The sequence below is a fragment of the Falco biarmicus genome, chromosome 20 (assembly GCF_023638135.1).
Source record: "Falco biarmicus isolate bFalBia1 chromosome 20, bFalBia1.pri, whole genome shotgun sequence".
Lineage (NCBI taxonomy): Eukaryota > Metazoa > Chordata > Aves > Falconiformes > Falconidae > Falco > Falco biarmicus.
The window spans coordinates 3,565,477-3,588,278 of record NC_079307.1 but is presented as its reverse complement, the minus strand read 5'-3'; the positions used below and the strand labels follow the sequence as shown (position 1 = coordinate 3,588,278).

General features: G+C 42.8%; 2 protein-coding genes across 4 annotated transcripts in view; both read left to right on the top strand.

Moving 5' to 3' along the window:
* UBASH3B (ubiquitin associated and SH3 domain containing B) overlaps window positions 1-5,470 on the top strand; it is a 75,584-nt gene extending 70,114 nt beyond the window's left edge. For both annotated transcript variants that reach the window (XM_056322694.1, XM_056322693.1), the window contains exon 14: window positions 346-5,470. In XM_056322694.1, the coding sequence (XP_056178669.1) occupies window positions 346-483 (138 nt within the window). In that variant the 3' untranslated portion in view covers window positions 484-5,470. The remainder of the gene's footprint in view (window positions 1-345) is intronic.
* A 1,639-nt stretch (window positions 5,471-7,109) lies between these two features.
* Window positions 7,110-22,714, top strand: CRTAM (cytotoxic and regulatory T cell molecule). Of its 2 annotated transcripts, XM_056322862.1 has the most exons (12): window positions 7,111-7,466; window positions 10,765-10,911; window positions 13,633-13,785; window positions 13,999-14,130; window positions 16,934-17,104; window positions 17,648-17,719; window positions 18,123-18,230; window positions 18,991-19,062; window positions 19,571-19,675; window positions 20,086-20,232; window positions 20,616-20,699; window positions 21,563-22,714. In XM_056322862.1, exons 1-12 carry the CDS (start codon window positions 7,418-7,420, stop codon window positions 21,688-21,690), a joined length of 1,368 nt encoding a protein of 455 aa, XP_056178837.1. In that variant the 5' UTR covers window positions 7,111-7,417; the 3' UTR covers window positions 21,691-22,714. The 2 variants fall into 2 exon arrangements, with proteins under 2 accessions (XP_056178838.1, XP_056178837.1); XM_056322863.1 differs by lacking the exon at window positions 18,991-19,062 and having other exon boundaries at window positions 7,110-7,466.
* Window positions 22,715-22,802: the final 88 nt, after the last annotated feature.

Here is a 22,802-nt window from a genome sequence, read left to right as displayed (position 1 = left end):
TTGCAGACACTCTCTGGGATGTTCGCAGCCGCTGCTTGATCTGAGCACAACTGAGCCAGCGTGGCATCCCTGTTTCTCCTCCATAGCTGTGCTGGCCTTCAGGGTTTGGGACCATGCCAGCCAACAGGGCATCTTTGGTTTCACCTGGCCCATATTTAAACTACATTACAATGATATAACCTGTCTTTCCCAGTGTTTTGCATGTATCGTGGTGCGCAAAGTCAGCGGAGTCCTAGGCAGTGAAATGCTTCCGTAGCAAAGCAGGACTTCAGCCCCTCAGGGAGCTCCCTCCTTGCATAGCTCAGTCCTTGCTCACGGCCTTTATTTCCACCTCTCTTCACACAGATTCCATACTTGGGGTTTTGTTCGTGCGAAGAACTGGGAGATACAGGTGTGTGGCAGCTTACGGACCCTCCCATCCTCCCTCTCACACACGGACCAACTGGAGGCTTTAACTGGAGAGAAACCTTACTACAAGAATAGGCAAAACTAAATGAGCAAGGAAAACCCATGGCCTTTCTAAGCGTTGGAGAACGTCTCTTCTTTCTTGTGTTTATTGACAGTGGAAAAATTGTCACAATATGTTCAGTGGATCACACAAACAGCTGTTCTAGCAGATCTCTCAGCCACAGTCATGCAAAAATTCTCATATTCAACTAGGCAAATTCAAAAGGGAGTGATTTGAGGGGGAAAAAATATTAAAATACAGATTGAAGCTCCTGCACAGCAGGGAGTCTCTAGTCAGTAGCTTGGGTAGTTTTCCAACCTCGAATGGAGCTCTGATAACACCAGTAGCTTTCACTGCCTTCTGCACTGCATTAGGAACAACTAGCACTGTGTAAAAGTCGAGCGTTCAGGATGCTGGGTGTTTTTTCACTACTATTTTCGCAAAGCATTAGCAGGCTTCTTCAGGACCACATGTTGACACCCCCCTCACTCACAACCCCCAAATTGTCAGCACCTTGCATAAAGTCTATCGCCACCAGCTGGAAATGAGAGTCCAGCATTGCCGCTACAGGCAGCATCAGATTATTCCTCTCCTGTATTTTGAGCACTGTGTTAGGTAGTGTGTTGGGCATACTGTGGATGCAAAGACTGGTTGACGCTGATCCACGCCAGAAGAAAATTATGAATTTCACATCAGTTACAGATGAAGTTTGGACATCAAAAGACAGCACCGTTGTGAACAAAGACTGGGAGCAGTTTCTTTTAAGTGGAGATGAAATAAGAAGCCTTTTCCAACCAAACTTGCAGGATTTAGAAAGTTGCAGGGGTCCTTTATTTAGGTTATTAAAATCCACCCTTGTGCACAGACCCAGCCTAAAGTGTTTGTGTCTTTAAAATCAGAAGACCTTGGAAGACTGTTCTCCCTTTCATACTGAGGTTTTGTGCTGGTCATTTACACGGTGATGGCTTTCTGTCCCTTGTGAGCTTTTTTGTCAGCCCTGGTGAGATTCTGCAGTAAGCAGCTTTCTTCAGGAGGTAATGATGGAATCAAAAAGATGCTGAATTTCAGCCTCCACTGCATGCTTTGCTTCCTTTTCCCTAATTCCTAAGTGCCATCTGTCATAAAGACAAAGCAGAACTGAAAAAATAGTACACTTAGATTTAGGAGCGACATGCTTTGGCCTACTAAGATGCTATTTATCTTATGGGGGAAGGGTTAGGATTTTAGGAGAAGGGGAAGAGAAGGGAGCTAAAAATCAATAGCTAAAATCTTTGAAATCACAAGTGTATCTTAGTGCAACAGCCTGCAAGATGCCAATACCAGCTGCTTCACAGGAGAATGCAAAACACACCACAGTGGGTAGTTTATAGCATAAACTGGCTTCAGAGCGGGTTTCTTTTAGATTAATATTAAAGTCATCAGCCTTGGGTCAAAAAGTTCCTGCAGACATTTGTACAGGTCTTATCAGTGTAGGCTTGCTTTCAGAAGGTACTTAAAAATGTGTGTAAATGGGATGAAAGAGATTCAGGCATACTCCTTTCTTGCTTTGGGCCATAAGTCTGAGTATCCCCACAAATAGCATCAAAGGAAAGTTCATAAGTGCCAGGAAAGAAATTCTGGCATTCTAGGTACCCCTCTTCTGTCCAGCTTTTCTTCTGCAGAAAGTGTTAGTGTCCTCCTTTGAAATGTTTGTATGGCACAGAAGTTCATACTGCCCAACTTTGACAAAGGTTTACTATTCATAGCAAGATCAAAGTTTGTTTTGTGTTGGTTTCTTTTAACCTATCAAGCCTTCAGCAGGACTGGTCTGGCCTTCAGCAGGATATGACCGAGCTGCACTTTCAGCAGTCAGAAGAAATAAGGAGTGATAAACTGTAATCCCTTCTTCCTAAATGAGGCAAACCAAAACACTCAGCGATTGTGATGTAACAAATCTTAAGGGGGTTTAGCTCAGCTTTGTCTCTGGGTCTTATTAGGCTTGCCAGGGAGAGCACACCAGATTCTGTACATATTTTGTGTCAGCAGAGAGCTCATCGTGTGCAATATGTACTTTGTCACAATCCATAACAATAGTCCATTATTTATACATTTATGACTATGTAACACACAGTAGGCCATTCGTAAGTGCATTATTATACCAGGGATGTATAGTGAAAAGTCAGGGAGATAACTTACATGATGACAGAAGAAACTGCTCCTGTGCAGTTCTACTGCTGTCACTTTAGTTTTTAACTATAATTTGAACTATTGGATGTGTACAGACATTCCGAAGAGCACTTCCAGCTTGTTTTCCTCTATGCTTACTCATTGCAAAGTTGCAAAGAGTTTAAAACTAAATAGATGACAATCACACCAAAACTAATTTGGTTACTGATGCATGCATAATTCTCCAGACTGCTTTTTATTTTACAAAAAGGGCCAGCACGATGTAATTTGAGACAACAATATTGCCTGTACAGAACAGTGGAGGCTGCTGAAGTCCCACTGCAGTTAAGCAACATTACAAGGAATTTCTTTAGACAGAAGCATGAAACAGAGGGAACAAAACCTGAATGCACAATATTATACTAGCTGATCTTTGCATATAGTAAGTAATATAGAAAAGAGTGTTGTTTGAGAAGGTAGATGTTAAAATACTCTTCTTAAAAAATATATATATTTTTGGATGTTTGGGAAAGTATTTTGACAATTGTATCTCAAATTAGTTTTTTCAGGTGTCAATCTCAAAAAGAAAAATCTTATTTTCTTCTAGCATTTTGATTTTTCATAGGGGTTGTGTGTCAAGTAGTCTCATGTTGATAAGGCTTGCGGGGGGGGGAGAAAAAATTATTCCTTTAAAATTTTTAATTGAGATGTTAAGAATACACAACAATTGCTGCTTCACTTTCACTCCACTGCTGCTCATGAATGTGTATTTAACGTCACTTCAGTGTTTTGTCCCAGAAGAACATTAGACTTGATCTATCTAAAGCGTGTGCAAGTCTTTTCCTTGCCTTCACTGTGAGCTGCATCAGATCCCAACAGTTCAATTTGGGTATAGGAGGCAATAGCAGTTCCTAAATTTTTCCCTCTCTTCCCAGTTAAGGAATAAAGCTGGAAAACTGCCAAGAATATGTTGTTTGTCCAGTATTTTCATAAACTGCAATTTAAGGGTTGGTCTAGAAAAATCAAAGTGCAGAATCAAATTCTAGCACAGCAGCAGTTGGTGGGATGACCAGAAGGTCAAAACCCAAGGTATTGGAAGAAGTTCAGGATTGATCAGGAGTTTGTCCTTATTACTGGACTTTATATCTCCCTCTGCTGAAGGGGCTGGGAGGGATCTGCAGCATGCCTCAGCCCCAAGGCTTGAGCTCTGCCTGCAAATACCTTTCTAATGTAATGCAGCTGCCAGGTCTAAAGTTTCATGCATTTCCCTTACATTTAGTGCGGTGGCCGCTACAGCCAAATACTTAAATGCTCTGAGCGCAGCACCAGGTTGTCTGTGAGCGTAAAGTGACATTGTATACTCAAATCAACAGAACTTTGTTTATGCAAGCTGAGGATCCAGGCTATAACTTCAGAAAAAAAACCCACCAAAACAACCAAACCTATTTCCCTTTTCACTCAGTTTGAACAGTTTCAGAAAGAAGTCAGGGGATGGTAGAAGCCTCTTCTCTCCAGGGAAGTGATAATTTACATCACCAAATAAGTGGTTGTTTGCAAGAATTCTGTAGGAATTATCTTTAGTGAAGGCAACACAAGCAGTAATTCTGCAAAGCAAAGAGGGCAGAAGGGATGTTAGAGTGCTATTGCCAGCATATTCTTTTGTATCTGCAGGCTGAGCCCCCCAGACAGCAAGATCTCCAGGACACAGGTACCATGACCTTAGACTGTGCACTAGCTGGGGCTCTTGGATAAAATGTCAGAAGATGGGGAAGAGGTTGTGTGCAGCAGTATGACAGACTCAGCCTCTTTACATAGCTCCAGCATACTGCACTGGATGTGAGGGGTTGTAAACTTGTCCCTCTGGGTCCTGTGGGTCCTTACAAAGGCCTGATCCAGAGACCAGGGAAACAAAGAGGGATGAGGCACGATTTTCTTGGCCTACCACTGACTTAATGAGGAATTTGGAGGACTCGCATCTGTGCAGGGTTGAGCCCTTCCAGTCCCGATTTAAGAAATGCATGCAGAAGTAGGGTGAGATTTAGTGTCTAATTATATTGATGCTAATCTCAAAAAGAGGGATGCTGGACAGTTGAGTTAGGCTGTAGCTGACTAACCTTTATTTAAACCCAAAGCTGAAAATTAGTTTGTGATGCTTCACAACTTAAGATGCATTGAAATTCTGTATGAAAACTATTGTTTAGGAAGGGAGCCTAAGTAGATTTGGTTTGTTTTTAAAAAAGAACCTAAGCACAGAGGAAATTATATGAACTTTAAAAACATACATGAAACGATGGTGGTAGCAGACACAAAACGGTGAATGAACAAAGAAAAAAAAACCTTAAGCAGTAAGCATGATTGGTTGCGTACACTCCAAATCACTACTTACTTCTCACCACTTCCTCAAATACTTGTTCCCCGGGGAATATTCATGAATCATACATGCTACATAACAGAAAATACACAGCCAGTTCCTTTCTATTACTTCCCACTAAAAGGTATTTTCTGAAGTTTCTGTGAACATCTCTTAAAACTTGATGTTTATCAATGGATACTTTTTTTTCATGTTAAACCTGTTGTATCATTCTGTTTATTATGTTTTATAGTGTGAGCAGATTGTATTTATTTGAGAAAAATGTTTGCTGTTTAAAAAAAACAATAATTGTATTGCCAAAAATAGCTGTAATTACCTGTGACATCTGTATTTTTTTATTTTGGGGGGGTGGGGGGTTGGTTGGTTGTTTTTAATCTCAGTTTCAAGTGCTAACAACTGTTAAAAAAACCACTGCATTTTAATTTGCTTATGACATTAAATGGATTTCTCTGAAGTCAGACAAAAACATCTCTTAGATGATTTAATAAAGATGCCATGCACCCACACCTTGCCCTTCCTATATAAGTTCTCCTAAGTGCGTTGGACTTTGCCAGAGTGAATATTCTGACACAGACCTCCAAGGAGGGGTCCCTTCTGAGGGGTCTGTGCATTGCTGGGGTGCACCTGAGCAACACTGTCAGCGATTCCAGCAAGAGGTAGGTAGGAAAAACGCCTGTGCTGGGTGTATGCCTAGAGAAGAGCTGTGTTGGGACCTTGAAACAACAAGGGAGCCAGGCAGTGCTGCCCACACCACATCCCATTCCGGGATGCTCACCCGGATGAGGTGTAGGCCTCAGAAGCACCAAGGAGAAACCGGAGTCTGAGCTACATTTTTCTTTGCTCCGCTGGAGATGAAGTTCATTTATTTGACAGCAGATGGCACAAAACCATCTCAAGTCTGGTTTTCCATGTACTGCACAGGGACGGAGTTTTCGCTCTGGGTTGGAGGCAGTTGGCTTCAAGTGTCTCTACTGCTCGATGGCTTTTTTCACCCAGAGTTATTTCACTGACAAGTTTTAAATATGAACTGTAAGCACAGCTTTTAAACCAATGCTTATTTTTACAACACATCTACTTTCTTGATCTGGATTTTTTACATCCAGCAGTAGTTTTATCAGCCAGTAAGACTCCTTCCTTTCAAACCAACTATCTACATTAAACTTCAGGACCTACAGCTGTTTTCCAGTAAAATTGATTCTATTATAATTAATGTAAAAGCCATAGCTTTTGTCAGTCAAATATACACTAACAGAATGACACAATTCCACACACCTGAAAATTTAATGGAAACAGGTTCAAATAAATTAGAACCAAAATGCATAATGTATTTATAATTAATCATTTTGTCCTCTTTACTCAAACCCATGTCCTGCAAATGCACACAGTTTTCAAATCATATTTCTTATCTTGAGGTCAGCTCCTTTTGACAGGATTAGTTATTTGCACTAAATGTTGCGCAGTTGCAGAGAAGTGCCCGAAGAGGATCTGCCAAATCCTTTTTGGAAATCAGCACATGTGGCTATATTGTGAAACGAGGCTCTGCCTACAACAGGCTTGGATAAATTTTGTGATGTTACTGGCCATCGCACACCCAGGAGACACAACAGGTTTGCTACGCCCAGGATTGGATTGTTCCTGAAATCATCAGACCTGCTAGGGGACACAGGAAACCCAGACTCTGCCACCAGTCCTCTGGGACCTCCTTGATGCAGTCACCCCTCTGCCCCATGGTTCAGTGCTCAGTGAACCTTTCACAACCACCTCACCAATACTCTTCTTTCCCCAGAGAGCCACAAACCACACACAGAAAACTACTTTTCTCTCATCATCTGTTTTGCCAGAATCCCTGCAAGCAGAGCAAAGTAAACCTCCTGTGCACACGGAAGTACCAGATCCAGAGTGACACAAAACTATTTTCAAGGGGTTTAAGCCACACGGCCGGGTTTTCAAGCAACCTTGCCAATTACTGCACTACAGCGATGTCCACCAAATAAGCTCTGCCTTCCTGGGTGCCTCCCCAACCTGGGGAATTAAATCCTGCACACAGTGGGATCACTGCAGCAGGGGTCCCTGGTGGGGTTACCCCAGGCCCATGTGTCTCTTAACCTTTACCTACTTCCTTCCACATACTTCTCTCCCCCACTCCACCGCACAGACACTGAGCAAGACAGAGCTGGAGGGGGTACAAGGTGAAGTGCCCCCAGTCCTGTCACCCACCAGTTTCATTTTAGGGACCTGTGAGGTCACCAATTTCTCAGCAGTCATCAAAACGTAGGAAACATGAGATGGGGGAGTAGAGAGTGGAACAGCAGAGAAAAGGAAAGGAGGCAGAGACCCTGGCAGTGATGAAGTCATGGTAAATCTGCTCCCTCTGTGCTGAAAAGGAACCTGCTACACGGCAGCCCCAGCAGAGAGAGGAAGTCAGCGCAGGCCACCTGCACCAACACCACAACATGACTTTCACCAGGGTGCTACACGTCGCAGCTCTGTTCCTGATGCAAGGTAAGCGATACACATTGTTTTACGCGATCTCCCCTTTGCAAGCAGTCCAGCTTGGAGAACTCAGTTTCCAGAGTTTTAGCACACCACGTGCAAGGCAAAGCTGTTGTTTTCTTGTTGACAATGCCATATTGTCACCCAATTTCCAAAGCACAGCGGTGCCGAATTCCAACTGACTCCTAAAGCCAGTATCAATGAGACCAATTCACCTCCTAGCAGCTGGCAGCACACTTGAGATGGCAAAGTGTTAGGAAATTGGAAGATTCTCCCTTAAATTTGGACAGCAGATCACTGCTTACTTTCCATAGCTTGGATATCTGTGTATGCTTTTGTTCATGTATTGTGTAAAAAGAGGCTAATATAAGAAGTCAGAGTAATTTAAAAAGCACTTGCAAAGTACTTTGAAAATGAAAAGCACTTTGAATACTCAATCTCCTTACTAGAGGATGTAGCTTATGCCTACCTTGCTAATCTCCTGTCTTTCATATGCAGGAGAGTGCAAGAAGTTCATATTTGACCATGTTAAATAGGGAAAGATTTCAGCAAGGAAAGCAGCAAGACAGCTTTCTACAGCTCGGGATTCTCACATGCTTCACTCCTGACCTTGTCAAAAGGAATGCATGAATGAGCCTAGTGCTGGTCAAAGCAATATCCCCTCTCCCTTCATAAATGCTGAAGCAGAAACCATAGCAGTCCTATTGCTGGTGCTTTGCTAATACTCTCACGCAAAGGTATCATTAACAAAGGCCCCATCAAATCTGTGTCTACACATCGACAAAGCATTCTGTAACACCGTATGCTTCAGATATTTTATTACCATTGATGATGTTTCACAGGCCATAAGGAGCTGTCAGTTATATTGGAGCTGAACTAGCACTTGCAGTGCCCTTTAGACTTGCTCCAAATCAGCAGTTTCCACTCTAGTGTACAACCCCTCTTCCCCAGCACTGCTGCACGATGAACTCGCACCTGCTGACAGCCACTAGCTGCTCTCAGCCATCAGAATTAATTCAGGCTCCCACTTGCAGGTCAGCAGCCGCAGATCAAAAATAACTTATTTAAAACTGTAGCCTACAGAGGCATCCTGTTTAAGATAACTCTGAAATAACACATTGAGCGCCTATCACTGCAACAAGTTCTCTGTGCACTTTCTCATGGCTAAAATAACAGCAACCAGAGGCATGAACCATTCTGCTCAACTGCATCCTGCAGTTTCTAGCAAGAAATTGTTGCCCTTTCTTGCCAAGAAGGTGCATATATCACCGTACTTGATGGAAAACTAATTTTTCCAGGTAGCTGTGGTACTCAATATCCATACAGTATGTGAAGCGCTGTCCTCTGGAGCTAGCAAGGAGCATCTCCCATGCTCCAGTGACTGTACTGTGGTGGGCTACAGTGGCTGGAAGACCACAGCCACGTCAAACTGCCCCCCCTATACAAGGAAGGAAATTTGACCTGCGAGCCATGATCTGAATGAAGCCATGGTTACTCATGGAAATTACATATATGCTCTGTTCTGGGGGCTGCTTTCTCTGTTTCAGAAAAGCAAGCAACACCCCCACCTTCTCTCCCACAGTCTTGCTGCTCTCACCTCAAGAGGTGTGACTTGAAAGACCCCACAATGCTGTTAGTGACAGGAAACCATCACTATGAAAAAATGCAAAAGGGTCCTGTAGAAAGCCACAGGCAAGTCCTTCTCTGCTACCTTAACAACATGCACCTCCTGCCAGTTCTTCATAAGTGGAACACACACAAGGAGGTTTTTCTTTTCTATCACTCCTCTGCAAGTGACCCCCACGTGGCACAAGCCCTGAGAAACCAGTCAAGACACTAATCCTAGGAAACAGAGGTGGAATCAAGAAAAAAATATAAGCCAAAGGCACTGATGTGCCATGTGTGATGGTAGAGCAGTTACGGCCACTTCAGGGCACTCAACAGGACTTCACTGGCATACAGCAATTCAGTCAAGCCTGGCCTGTGGTATGTCTTCGCACTGTGCAGTACAGATAGACAGCAGATCTATGTTACACAGTTTCTCCTTAACCAAAGCAGCATACATCATACAAATTCAGAAGTAAAAATGAGCTATTACAAGGAGATCTCTTCTACAAGCCTATAGACTAAAAAGATTAGATTGTGAAGAAGGAGAAAAGGTCTATGGCATATTTGCTGTTTGCCAAGTCCCAAGCTGTACCACTGTCTATTTTTCCGGGCCACCTCTGGCTCAGGAAATGTCAGGCGTGCCCAACTCAAGGGCGAGGCATTAGCAACAGAGAAACTATGAAAAAAACCCCTACCAAACACAAACTATGCAGAAAATATTCCCATGGGAAACTACTGTCTTACAGGGAGACAAGTCCTTCCTCTGATTCTAGTAGTAAAAGATCAGGTCCAGCAAGAATACTCCATGATAGCTTCATTTGTGGTATATTTTAAAATGTTTTCTAGAAAATGAAAAGCTTTCCTGAAGCCCAGAAAGACTCATTTCCCCAAACTGCAGTGCTCACATATGCAGTAGGAACTTGCAGCAGACAGCTACCTGGAAAATAAAATCAAAACAGACAAAACAGGAATGAAAAATAAAACCCTCTTACTGCCTATTTACTTACCTCTGACCCAGGCACTGCTCTTAGTAATTTCTCTGGGGCATGCTTTTTTCTTGAGAAGGCAATTCATTCCAGGTCATCAAATATTTTCACAAAGTGTATTATACATCTTAGAATGTCTGGAGAGAAAAACACACTTTACTACCAGTCTGTAAAATTAACTGGGAGGAGAGAGAATGAAATTTCATTTTAGTAACCTGTGCCAGGACAGGTTTGTAGATCCCATCTTCCAAAGAAATTTCAAAACTGGTTCAAAGCAGCTGCAGCATTACAATTTCTGAATGAAAAAGCCTCATTTTTCAGAGATGCTGATCATTCACTGTGCAGTCACACACACTTTCAAATCAGGTTCAACAGCTCCAAAATGGAACGCAGACTAATGAAAATTAATGTATGTGTTAACATACAGGGAGAACATGCTATCAATTCTTCATTGACTCATGTAGAATAACGTTTAATAACTAAATCTGGTGAAGATCACAAGCCTTTCTTTGGCCTACCCAGCGACTGTGATGGCCTATCTAGCAACTGATGTATTTATACCAATACAATCATATTGGCAAGTTTACTAGCATAGGAAAACGTTTACACCCTAAAAAAAAAAAAGGAAAGTTGACATATTCTGCTTTGAAACATCGTTGCTTTACTTCATGTCACATTTTAATACTTGTTTTCTCCCCCCCCATCTCTGGCAGGGGGGTTTCCAGGAGCTGGCAGTGAAACCATAACTCTAAAGGAAGGAGAAGACCTAAATCTCCGCTGTACCCTCAACGGTGATGACAGTTCTGCCCGGCAGTGGTTAAACCCTCATGGGTTTGCCATTTTTCTAAACACCCAACAAGGTAAGTGTGAAAACTGAATGCAGCACTTCCCACGTGGGGCTGGAGGGCCGCTCAGAAGTGGGCTTTCCTGGCTCCCACCATGGCCAGTCTGACTCACCTGCTACCCAACCACTCGAGATGGTTTTACATTCGGCCCCTTTCTGGCAGGAAGCTGATGAAATGGAAACCCCCACAAGAGTGGTCTGGCACTACAGCTTTTAGTAATGAACTATAGTTACTACCTGCACCAAGAGACTAGCACAAAACCCCATTCCTGCCTTACAAGAGACACAAGAGCAGATGTGCCTGAAAGCCCTCTTCTGCCCATTGGGGAATTCAATCTAGTGCATCAAGAGGTAATTTTTATGAAACAAGCAGTGATTTCTAGTTTGTGCTGACAAAGCCGAAGTTAGAGTTACTGTGTTACCTTCACTCCCTACACCTCATGTCTCTCCACCCTTATCTCTCCTCCTGTTGGTCTAAATTAGACAGCTCTGCAAGAGGAAGACTGCCTTGATCCTCCCCCTTTGTACAGTACCTAGTCAGCGCCCCTGCTTGTTAAAGCCTTTGGGTTTTAATGATAATAATGACCAGGATTTATCCAAGTGACATTGAGTACCCAACACCCACCGAAACTGCCCAGAAACCGAGGATCATCTTTGGTTGCTCTGGGAATCCCAGCTACCAAGTCTTGCCACCTGCATCAACCAGCCTACTAGTATTTCCCACAACTGTTGCCAATATTTGTAAATTGAAAATGTCATGAGTAACTGTTGCTCCTATTTAGTCAGTTACAAGAGCAAATGAGATGAGTTCATTAACAATTTCAAATGACTTATGCATGTATGTATTAGGAACCATTTCCTGTGAAATCCAGGATTCCAAGTACAGTACTCTCAGTATAATGTATGAGCCATTAGATTCAGAAGGGATCCAAAAAACCACAGTGCTGAGCCACTAATATGTGCTTATCAATATGGGAAACAGGGCTATTGCAACCCTCCCTGTGCTGCTTGAACACCCAGGCTTCCAAAAAGCACAGCAGGCTACGGCAGGGGTTCCACTCCCCTCTTTCAGTCTATTGTTCTGATCACGCACCCAAGAACTGCAAGACCTAGGAGGAAATCCTCTCCATCAGTTATCTCTGGTTTTGACATATATGTATATTCTCAGCATTTTAAACTACAGAGTTAGGCAAGGGTAGCAAGAATTCCTTCATTTATGTGAGTTCTCTACAGCCCTAGCTACAGCCACAAACACTCTTTCTATGCCTCAGTTCAAAATTCTTTGCACTTTACTCTGCCCACATCCAGTTTTAAACATCTCCATCTTTTAATGGCTCTAGCCCTTTTGATGCTTGAAGTTTCGCAGAGTTGACACAGCAATTTAAGAAGGTTAGAGAAAGAACATACCCACTGGTATCTATAGAAGCAGACTCTAACCTGAGTGAAAAAACACAGTATCGATCTTAAATCGCCTGAGGATTCAACCCATAGTTTCAACACCACACAATTATCCTTCAGCAAGATGCATGCAAGGACTAGTGTTTGCAAAGCATTTGGATCCTTGATAAGGCAGACATGCTGCATATTTTCCTTTTGCAATACAAAAGGAAACAGTCTTCGTTTAGAGGGAAACCAAACTTTACATCGCACACAGACATTTAATTTTTTATTTTGAATCATCGCTGTGAATCTCTGTCACGTTGCTTCTCCAATAAACCACTTCGTGAATCAGTTCCCTCCAGTCTTACTGTAACTAAAAATATGACAAGCTAGCTACAAGACTTACATCATGGTGATTTCAAGAATCCTTTAATATTTAATCACTTCCATAAATTATAGTACTGCTGTGATTTTTCTCCCAACTCTGAATATTTACAAGACCTCTGCTAAAAAAAATGTTAAAAAGAAAAAGATAGTTTTTTAGGTCTTTCTCCCTAATAACTGCTACACATCCCCAGTTTCAGTTCAATTTAAGGGCAGAAAGTGACACTTCCTGTGCTGCGATTGTGGGAAAAGCCCATGTGAGCTGCTGGCCTGACCCCGAGGACTCCCATGGGTCGTCCAGCAGGACAAGCAAAGCAAAGACTAGGAAATCAAGAAAGAGACAAAGGGGACTGTACAGCAGAAAACAAATATCCTAGGAGACAGTCTCATTAAAATCAAGGTAATTGGACAAGGACAGGAGAAACAAAACAGCCAGTTAATAAGCAGTTAATAAAGAGGTAGGTGCTTACCATAGTATTCACTTACATATCACAAAATACACCCGAAGAGGAGAAGTGACTTTTTTCAAGGACAAATAAAGGCTTGGGGAATGGGGAAGGTCCTCAGTTCATGCATCTATGCTCTATATTCAAAGGTCATAGTACTTTTTTGACCATGTATCATGTCCACATATCCCAATGTTTTCTTATATTCATCTATCCAGATGCTTAATGAACCCAAATTGCTGTAATTCCTGGGAACACAAGAACAAGACCCCCTGAAAATAAAAGTAAGATCACGTCATTTTTCCCACGGGCAGCACAGGCACACCCTTCTTCAGTTTACTGCTGTCTCTGTACTAGTGCAGCACCAGTTAGGAACACTTGGTGCTAGAACTGCTCCTTCACGTCAAGTGCTGATGAATTAAAAAAACGTAATAAGTGAGGATAGTTTCCTTTATTACTGCTTTGGTTATCTGTCTTCCTTTTATGCATCAACACACATAGAATGCTGGGGTTTATTTTTCTTACAGCATTAAGAGATCAGAGGTACAAACTTATCCATTTTTCAAAGGATGAATTATCCATCCAACTGTCTAACGTAACAGTGCATGATGAAGGCGTATATAAATGCTTCTACTACGGCATCCCGTTCAAAAGCAAGAACAAGACTGTTGAGGTATTAGGTAAGTTCCTTCACCTGCTTTGTTGCAGAGGAGCAGAACAACAGAGCCAGCTCCTCAACTCCACACCTGCATTTTTACATGCAGTTGTATGGTGCTTAGCGCAACATAATCCTGGTCTTAGCTCAGTCCCCCCCGATAACGTTATATGTGTGACCATTCATAAAACCAAGCAGAAAGATGTATTATAACTGTTTCTAAATCTTATTGCTGCAGCTGCTCCTTCTAATCCAGTACTGGACGTATCCAGAGACACAGAGAGAAACATTACACTGTCTTGCTATACCCATGGATGTAAGCCACAGCCCCAGATTACCTGGCTGCTGGACAACGGGATAGAGCTCCCTGGTAAGTGTTAAAGGACCAGGGATTGATTCTAACAATTTCTCCTTATCAGCCTTTTAAAAATACCAGAGGGTGAAACACCTTCTGCAACACTTCAGCTGGGATTACAACTCATTTAGTACAACCTAGTGCAGGTTTGGGGAAAAGTCAGTACTAAATGCCAGTGTTTGTGCAGGGGAGCGGGCCCCTCTGCTTTGCTCACATTCATTGCAGAACCACCAAAATCCCCTGAGAGTCTGGAGTGAAATTCCACTGAAATAAAATAAAACCAAAACTCTAGAGGCAGAACTTTCAAAGCCTCCAGCATAAAGTCAGTTAACAAATCCATTCTATTTCCACGTTGTAACCAGTAGACAGATTTTCCTCAGCTTTGCTAAGCAGCTCACACATGCACACCAGCAGCCTTTTTCTCTCATTTATCTGTCCAGAGCCAAGCAGCTCACTAGCAGAAGAAAGAAGAAAGCTTGGGAAACACAGCCCACATGACCCTGCGATGCTCCTGCAGTAAGATGTCTGCAGGTGTCTGGGTGGGCACGCTGGAGGAGGAACAGAGCCACCACATCGCTCAATTTAACTTGTGTACTATGTAAATAGCTACTTTGAAGGCTATGTTCTAATAATAGCTACCTTGTTAGCTGTAACTGTAGCACAGGGAACAGGAAATGCACATCTGTATCAAAGCCAGAGGAAGATACCCATAAATGCAAACGTATTTTTGTTCGTATGTTAACAAGCTCTTATTTGTATTTTGTATCACCAAGCAAAGTATTCAAAGCTTAGCCTGCAAACTTCCTTAGCCTGCAAACTTCCACCCTACCAAGATGGCTTTTTTAACTAAGAGCTCTAGAAAAAAAAAATGCTGGCCTGCATAGAGCTAGAAATCAAGACCAAAGAAAAAAAACCATCCAGGCTGCCAGATACACAGGCATTAACGCAACTGCATAAAGCCCTGTGCTTAAAGGAGTTGCACCCAGGGAAAGCAGCATAGCTGGTGAGCGAGCCACGTGAAAGCCAGGGCAAAAAGCTATCTGTAAGGCAGGGAGAAAGGCACTCTGGAGCAGCACATGGGGCTTGGAAAAGCAGGTTCTAAAATTGTGTGTGCATTTGAGAAGAGCTGGGCTGTGTGTGAGTGTAAGGGCTTGAGGGAGCATCAGCTGTGAAGTTATCAAGAGCTCAGAGAAGTAGTAGATCATCTCTAAGCTTTTATATAAATTTTTCCCAGTTGTCCTCTAAAAAGCAATGGTTTCCTTAAACTGCAAACAACCTCAGTTCTGGCCTGATAAAGTAACATCACCACGCACAACTCAGATGCTAAACATCTCCCACAACACATAAAGCCAACCATGTCTTTCTTCACTTACTTTAACAAAAAACAGTACTTACCTTTATGATCTCCTTGCGTTTGTGGCACTAACCCAGTCAGCCATTAGAGCAAGCAGTCCTTTCTGCACATGCCTTTCCTCTTTTGAAGGTGACTGTCTTTGGGTAACAGTCTTTTCTTCCCTTTCCATTCTCAGCTTTAATCACTTACTGCAAATATTTACACTAATCAGAAAACAGCTAATACATCTTAATTACTGGCAACTGAGGTAGTTCTACCAGGGCTCAGCAGGTGCAAACCAGCTGTAATTACTGAGCTCTTGCTAACAAAGATTATCTCCTTCCCAGCAAAAAACACTTTTAAATCCTTTTGAGCTCTTATGTGACCCTGCTGGGGATGGAAAACAGGGTTGAGAAATACTGGTCTATGTGATACAGCAAGTGATCTGTAAAGGTTAATTTGGAAACATGGAATTTCTTTCATTTAAGAAGTAAGGGTGTTACCAAGGGTAATAGATCAAAAGAAAGCATCGGTTTGTTTCAAGAGAATGTCTATATTATCAACAAACAGTAGAAATTATTGTGCCACTGTAGGCATTTAAGGTAAACATCTGAAAAATACTCCCTCTCCACCAGAGCCATTCAAATATCTCTTTGTGCCACATGAAATATATTTTTATTTTTCTGTATCGTATAAATGAGTAGAAGTCAGTATTGCCTAGAAGGCTAGGAACTATATCAGGCAAGTTACATGGCACTTCTCTAATTCATTATGGCAAGGCAATTAATCTTTGTGTTTAACTTCTACCACCTGCAAAAGGGGAAGAGTCAAACCTGCGCCGTAGGGATGATGGAAGACTTGCACAGGATTTCATAGAGTTATATAAATGTTTATTTACTACAAATGTAAATATTACACATCAATATTTAATGTGCATGCTTATCAAAATGCAAAAATATTGCACAACTTCTTTTTATGTTTGGGGTAACAAATCCACAGCTATTAAGACACAAATTTAACACCCTTGGATATCACATAGCAGAACCAGAACTTTTCTAGATCTCAATCATGCTGCAAAACAGCAGGTCCTTGCTCTGAGGCTCCCTGCGGCTGTGGCACACAGCAAAGCAATTTATTCCATTCAGGAAAGACCAAAAAGTGCTGGCAGGTGGGTGGACATTTCACCGTTGCCCTGCAGAGCAGTGCAGGGGAATTTCCCCACGTGAGTCATGAAACCAAGCAGAGGCTTGGGGTTGAGCACAGGAGGTGCAGCAAGGTCTGCACTTAAACCGCTGCTGGGGAAGAAAATACAACCTTGCTGCCTTTGGGCTCCCATGTAATCCATTTATGCAATGAACCACTTGTGCACAGTAATCAGGTGCTGCTTTAGCACAGCAAAGTAATGCAGATTGTGCCTGGAAGGTTTTTCATTACACTGCTCTTGACTAGAAAGCACTTAAATGTTTGCTTCCAATGGGTGTATAGGTGACTCTAAACACAAGTTAGAAGCTGATGGGAAGAAATGGACCACAACCAGCACCCTGACAGTCCTTGCCTATGGGCCCAATTCAACAGCCAGCTGCATCGTTCGACACAAAGCACTGACAGAAGAGAGGCTGATGGCATCTTTCCAGTTTGAGGACATCCCCAAGACAGGTACTGCAGACTCCTTCAGCAGTGGCTATCCCATTTTACTGCTCTGAAGCGGTGAAAGTTAGGCAGATGCACATACAAAGCTGAAGCCCATAGTCTACTGTCCCATGTGTGGAATCTATTTTCAAATGAGAGGGTTACCTGGGGCAAAAGAAGTCATCCAAACTAAGTTTGGGGGCTTTTTTCTGCGTCTTTACTACCTTAAGATTTATTAAACATTAAGCCATAGCAGCCCAGGCAGGTATGTTCCCCAATGCTAGAATTTAGGTGATGTTTATCCTAAAGCTTTAAAGATAATTCAAAGTTTACGTTCTCGAAAAGCTGTGAGCTTCCTACACCCACCTGGAAAGCCAATGGGGTGTAAACATTGTAAATTAACACTGAAACTGCTTGCCTAATAATTCTCAGAGCAGAGTTTGCCTTGTGCCTATTCACTCATCTTTAGGAAGGATCTAATTATTCCTGCTTCATTCTTCCTCAGACTGCGTGATTCAACAAATGCTTATAAAGTGCTCTGAAAGTTGTACTGTTGTTGGGTTTTTTCAGTGACAAAAACAAATCCTGCACCAGCTGTGCTAGAGGTGGATACACGTGTCTCTGAGAACGAGCAACCTACAGGTAGGCATTAACTGCTTGGCCTCATTTTACTTAACACACAGGTCAGATAAATGCAGCATCTACCGCTAGTTCCCATCAGCACCAAGGGACGTTTTGCACAGATTTCAGAACTGGTTTGGTTTTTTTCCCCCAGTGATGGCAACGTGTCAGATCTGAAGAGCAGCATGGCCTCCACTCCAAGCTACCCACAGCACAGCATACTCTTTCATTTTCTAAATATATTTGGAGGATAGCAAAGTTGAAGGTGGGAGGGTAGGACTGTGAGTCTAACCACTGACTAGGTAGAGCACCCAAACAGCCCAGGGCATGGAGCATACAGGGCAGGTTTTGTTTTTCAAGAATCAGTTCAATGGCAGAGAGTGTCTTCTGATTTTTGTCTTATGTTTGGGGGGGGTTCCTTTAGGATTCGAACAACCAGCTGTCCCTTCTGATTTACCAGAGGATCCAGTAGTTACCAGCTCATCTCCAACACCAGCCCAGCAAAACCTCCAGCCAGATGTCACATCTACTTGTAAGTTTAGTCTTAGTTACATATATTTACCAAACCAGGACAGAAATGCTACCAAGAACAGCGTTACATCCCTACGTTACAAACAAGCATGTAACCTAAAACACAGCATTTCTTGCTTGTGCAGGGAGCCCTCAGTTTTACAGCCATGAAAGCAAAGCCTCTCTCATTAGATGCAGAATATCGGCATTAGCAGCAGCAGCAGCTAGAGCAGCCACTCTACAGCACGCTGTGAGCCCAGGCTGGGATTTCTCTGGACTGTTGCACTAGGTGGCACTGTGCAACAGCGGTTACCTCTGCACAGAGCAGCTGCAGTTACTGAACCGAGGACTTATTTCCAGCAGAATTAAGAGCCCCACTGCCCAAATCGGTTGGCCAAAATCTAAGGTGGGCACACGCGCCTGCTTAGTGTAGCAGGACCTACAGTGAAAAATCAGTTGGCTGTTTCAGAAATACAGGAATGCTTTGTTTATATTTGTTTAAAAGTGCTACAGCAGTAATTACGAACGTCACAGAATGGCTACATCCCAATAAACAAATCATACATACGTTGATAAATATCCATGGAAAAGGGAACCTGAATCCTTTAACAGGACTTTCACTGGCTGTGCTTACATACCTGATAAGGAAGAGATTCTCTTATGAATGTATCGGTAGACACAGCATGTCTTAGCATTTTAGTTTTCCAAATTGAAGTTAATTATAGAAGGATATATTGTCTGTGTGTGCAAGAAAGTCAGAACTCACTCTGCTCTTTGCACAGGGTCCAAAGTCACACCAGCTGCAGCAGAAAAGGAGGAATTTTCCGGTTCGTCAAGTTATCGTGTCCCCAAGGGTATGACCTTACATCACCAGATGGGTGGCAGTGGCAAAGGATGGGGATTCTTACACTGTTTAACTGCACCACTGTGAGTTATGAAGACAGTAAAAGAGCAGTCGGGGATATGAATTTAAAAAAAAAAAATTGCTCTAAGGAAAAGGATACGTGTTCATTCTTTGTTTTGCAAGCAAGAGAAGCAAACTGATGGACACGGAAAGCCCTGAAATGACGAAAGAATCAAAACTGAGCTTTGTTTTAATTTGGCTGTAAATGGGAACCACTGAGTTCAACAATGTGTAAGAGACTCTAAGGATCTTCTGTTCATAAAGCTTAGGTGGTCTTCAGATTAAAACAAAATAAAGTGTTAAGAAAGTGAGCACAGAGCTTTAAGTCAAGGGCTGCAGGAGTCCCTTTCTGCTGCAGTACCAGGTGGCCTGGACTTCAAAGCTGCCAGGAAAACATGCATTTCTTAAGCATCCCTTTGCCCTTCAAAGAAATAATGTTCTCCTTTCCATTCCTCCAGGGAGCGAAACAGCATTCAGTGGCAATGTCACAGAAGAGGCACTTTCCAGGACAGAAGCCCCACTACCAAGTGAAAATGTAACTGTGATTTCCATCATCACCTTCGGTATGAACTCTTCAATGACAGCTTCCAAATATTCAACAAGCCTTCTTACACCAAGCTGGTTCTCTCTGACCACGTGTCCACCTCCAAACCTTTTGTCAGTACACTTGGGCAATGCTGGCTTGCAATCTTGGGGAGGGACCACAGAAACACAACCATTTTATCATCTAGAAAAAAGCTAAATTTTACTGTTTGTTGTGCCAGAGCACTAGTCTACTGATGTCAATCAGTTTTTCTTCTTCATACAAGAAGAAAAAATTTGACCTCATGTCCTAAAACAGTCCAATAAGGTGACTTCTGCTCTCCCACCATGTTCATCTGGCCTGGTCCTGGATATATCATTCTTGTCTTAATTACCAGAGACTCACAGGAAGCTATCTAACAACACAAACATGCACCTGCCTCTTTTACAGAGAAAGACCTGAAATCTGAAGGCATCAAAAAGAAGGAGAATAACCTCTTGCTGCCCATCTTGGTCGCTGCTCTGATTTTTGTGCTGCTTATCATTGTCTTGCTTTTTATGAGGAAGCTGAAAAAAGCTCATGGAGTGTGGAAGAGAGGTAGGTGATGGCCCTGTCCAAGCAACTGCTGACACTGCTTTATTCAGAGGGGCAGGAGAGCTGAGGGGCCTGTTAAGCAGAGACAAGACACAGCTCCCCCAGCCACCGATTAAATATCCTTCTCCCATTGACAGTGACTGACTTGTTGCAAACTGTTGAAAAGTCCTTGTAACTGATGGCCTCAGGCCACACTTCAACTGACCCGAGATGCCACAAAAACCAACGAATTTGTTGTCTTAAGCATCTCTCTTAGATGATCAGGATGATTGAACCCCTGTTTTATAACTATTCTCTCAGGATTTTTATGCTCAATGCAGAGAGTGTGGAAGAGTCATGGAAAAATCTCACCATCTTAATTACACTTGGTTTTGTTTTCCACACAGAACATGATGTTTCAGAGCAGACGCTTGAGAGTTATAAATCCAAATCTAATGAAGACAGTCCAGGCAACGAGAAGAACGGACAAGGTAAAAAGCTTTAACCAACATAAGCTAACTCCTGTTAGAGCATTGGTACTGACCACAGCCAGAGCAGGTTGCATTCAATCTTAGTATACAGACACTTGCAATTTGCACATTTTAACTGTAAATATTCTAAACGTGAACCTCTCATACCTGGAGGTCCACCACAGATACAGCTTCAGGAGAAGTGATGCAGAACCATACAAAATGAAAATAATTTCTTTTTATTTGATACGTTAGACTGGATAATCACAACAGCTTTATCTCATTTCTAAATATAATCTACCGAAACACTATTAAAACCAGTATGTGTGGTATGTACCAGGAATGCCACTATTGTTAAGCTGTCCTGAATGGCTCTTACCTGATTTCACCACTAACAAAGCACCAGTGCTTCATCAATCCTGTCCTCAGCCAGCAACTGCAGACAGAGGCAGGTCTCTCAGTCTCCTCAGCTGGGGTATTTCTGTTCCACACTTGGACTTATGTCTGAACGAAGGCAGCTTTCAGCAGGTGAATAAACCCAGATCGCAAGAATGAGGGAACAACTTTCAGCATGAGTTTACTGCAGCACCTAAATGGTATTAAAAGAGTATTCTAATTATTGTCATAATATTTTTTAAACTTTCTCTCTTTTTCAAATATTTTGAAACACAAAATATTTAAATTACTTGTATACAAACTAGTGCCTTGAATATTGTGTAACCTGCATTGGATCACATCATGCATCTCAGTCTTTGCTGCAATGGATGCCCTAACAACTTCTAGGAATACGTCATCTTTTATTGTTCTGTAACACTCTAATTAATATGTATTTCAAGCAGGTACACACATACAAAATCAGTAATAAATGTGTGTTTATCTTTCAGTTGTCAATCAGAAGTCCAACACGCAATATGTAACAGAAGGATATGTGGAAACAACGTGGAAGAATCAAAAAGACAACACTGCAATACATGAGAAACAGTTTGGTTGTGGAAAGGAAACAGACATATAGCAATGGCAAATCTGTATGGTGTGCAGAAACACCACTGTTTTCTGATATTTATATAAAGTGTTCAGATATCAATATGATTTCAGGGAACAGAAGTACAAATAGCTACCCTGAATCTAAAAGCCAACTGGGACTGCTTTTCCTTAAACAGCGGGACAGGTAGATGGGACCTGTGTTCTTGGAAACCTATTAGCAATGAACATTGTACTCCTCAGAGGATTTCACTAACCATTGCCAGAAATAGAGCTTGTCGATCCCATCTCGGGTCCTATCCAGTTAAGATCCTGGCAAGAGAACATGCAGTTATCCCTGAGGACCACAGGTGATGAAGATATTCATGCAATGCCTTGGCCACCTCTGCTGTGAGCATGGAAACCTCAGGAGCTGCAAACCCACTGGGACTTGTATTATCTTATCCTGACCCCAAAGCTGACATCCAGCTATATTTAAGCAAGCAGGAAAGCATCCTGATGTCCAAAGTGTCCAAAAAGAGAAAGTTGCTCCTCCTTGCTAGGATTTCTGCCTGGGTTTCTCACCTGTACGATGATAACGGTGCTCTCTGTCATGCAAGACCCCATTGGCACCGGGTTGCAAGGGGCCATGAAACCCAAATGCCAGGGTGCTGGAGCTGCACAGCTCCCCACATGGCCGGGGCCTTACGGCTGTGAAACCCAAACTCCAGGGTGCTGGAGCTGCTCAGCCCCCACACGGCCTGGGCTTCCTGGGGCCTTACGGGGAACGTGGCAGCCTCCAGGCGAGGGGCTGGCAAAGGCACAGCGGGTGCACAAGGTTACAGCGGGACTCCCCGAAGCCAGGGACAAAGCCCTTCGCCTGCCAGCAGGCAAGCCAGGAGTATCGCCAAGGCCGGGCTGCCATCGCCGGGAGCTTTTTCTGTCGAAGAAAAATAAAACTATATTCCTAAAATAAGGGAAACTTACATTACCACAGAAAGCTGGCTTCTTTTACTTTTTTTTTCTCATTAGAGATTATGATTTCTCACTACAAGTAAAGAAAATTCTGGAAACTGGTTCTGAGGACCGAATTAAAAGCCGGCCCGGGACGTGCCCGCCAGGAATCACCGCCGGGGAGGGGGACGCGCCTTCGCCTCACAGCCT

Excerpts from the sequence above, each read along its gene's own strand:
- CRTAM (XM_056322862.1), top strand. The coding sequence starts at position 7,418 with ATGACTTTCACCAGGGTGCTACACGTCGCAGCTCTGTTCCTGATGCAA. Across the intron at positions 17,105-17,647 it reads TGAGGACATCCCCAAGACAG|TGACAAAAACAAATCCTGCA; the intron begins GTACTGCAGACT and ends GGGTTTTTTCAG. Across the intron at positions 19,063-19,570 it reads AAGTTATCGTGTCCCCAAGG|GGAGCGAAACAGCATTCAGT; the intron begins GTATGACCTTAC and ends CCATTCCTCCAG.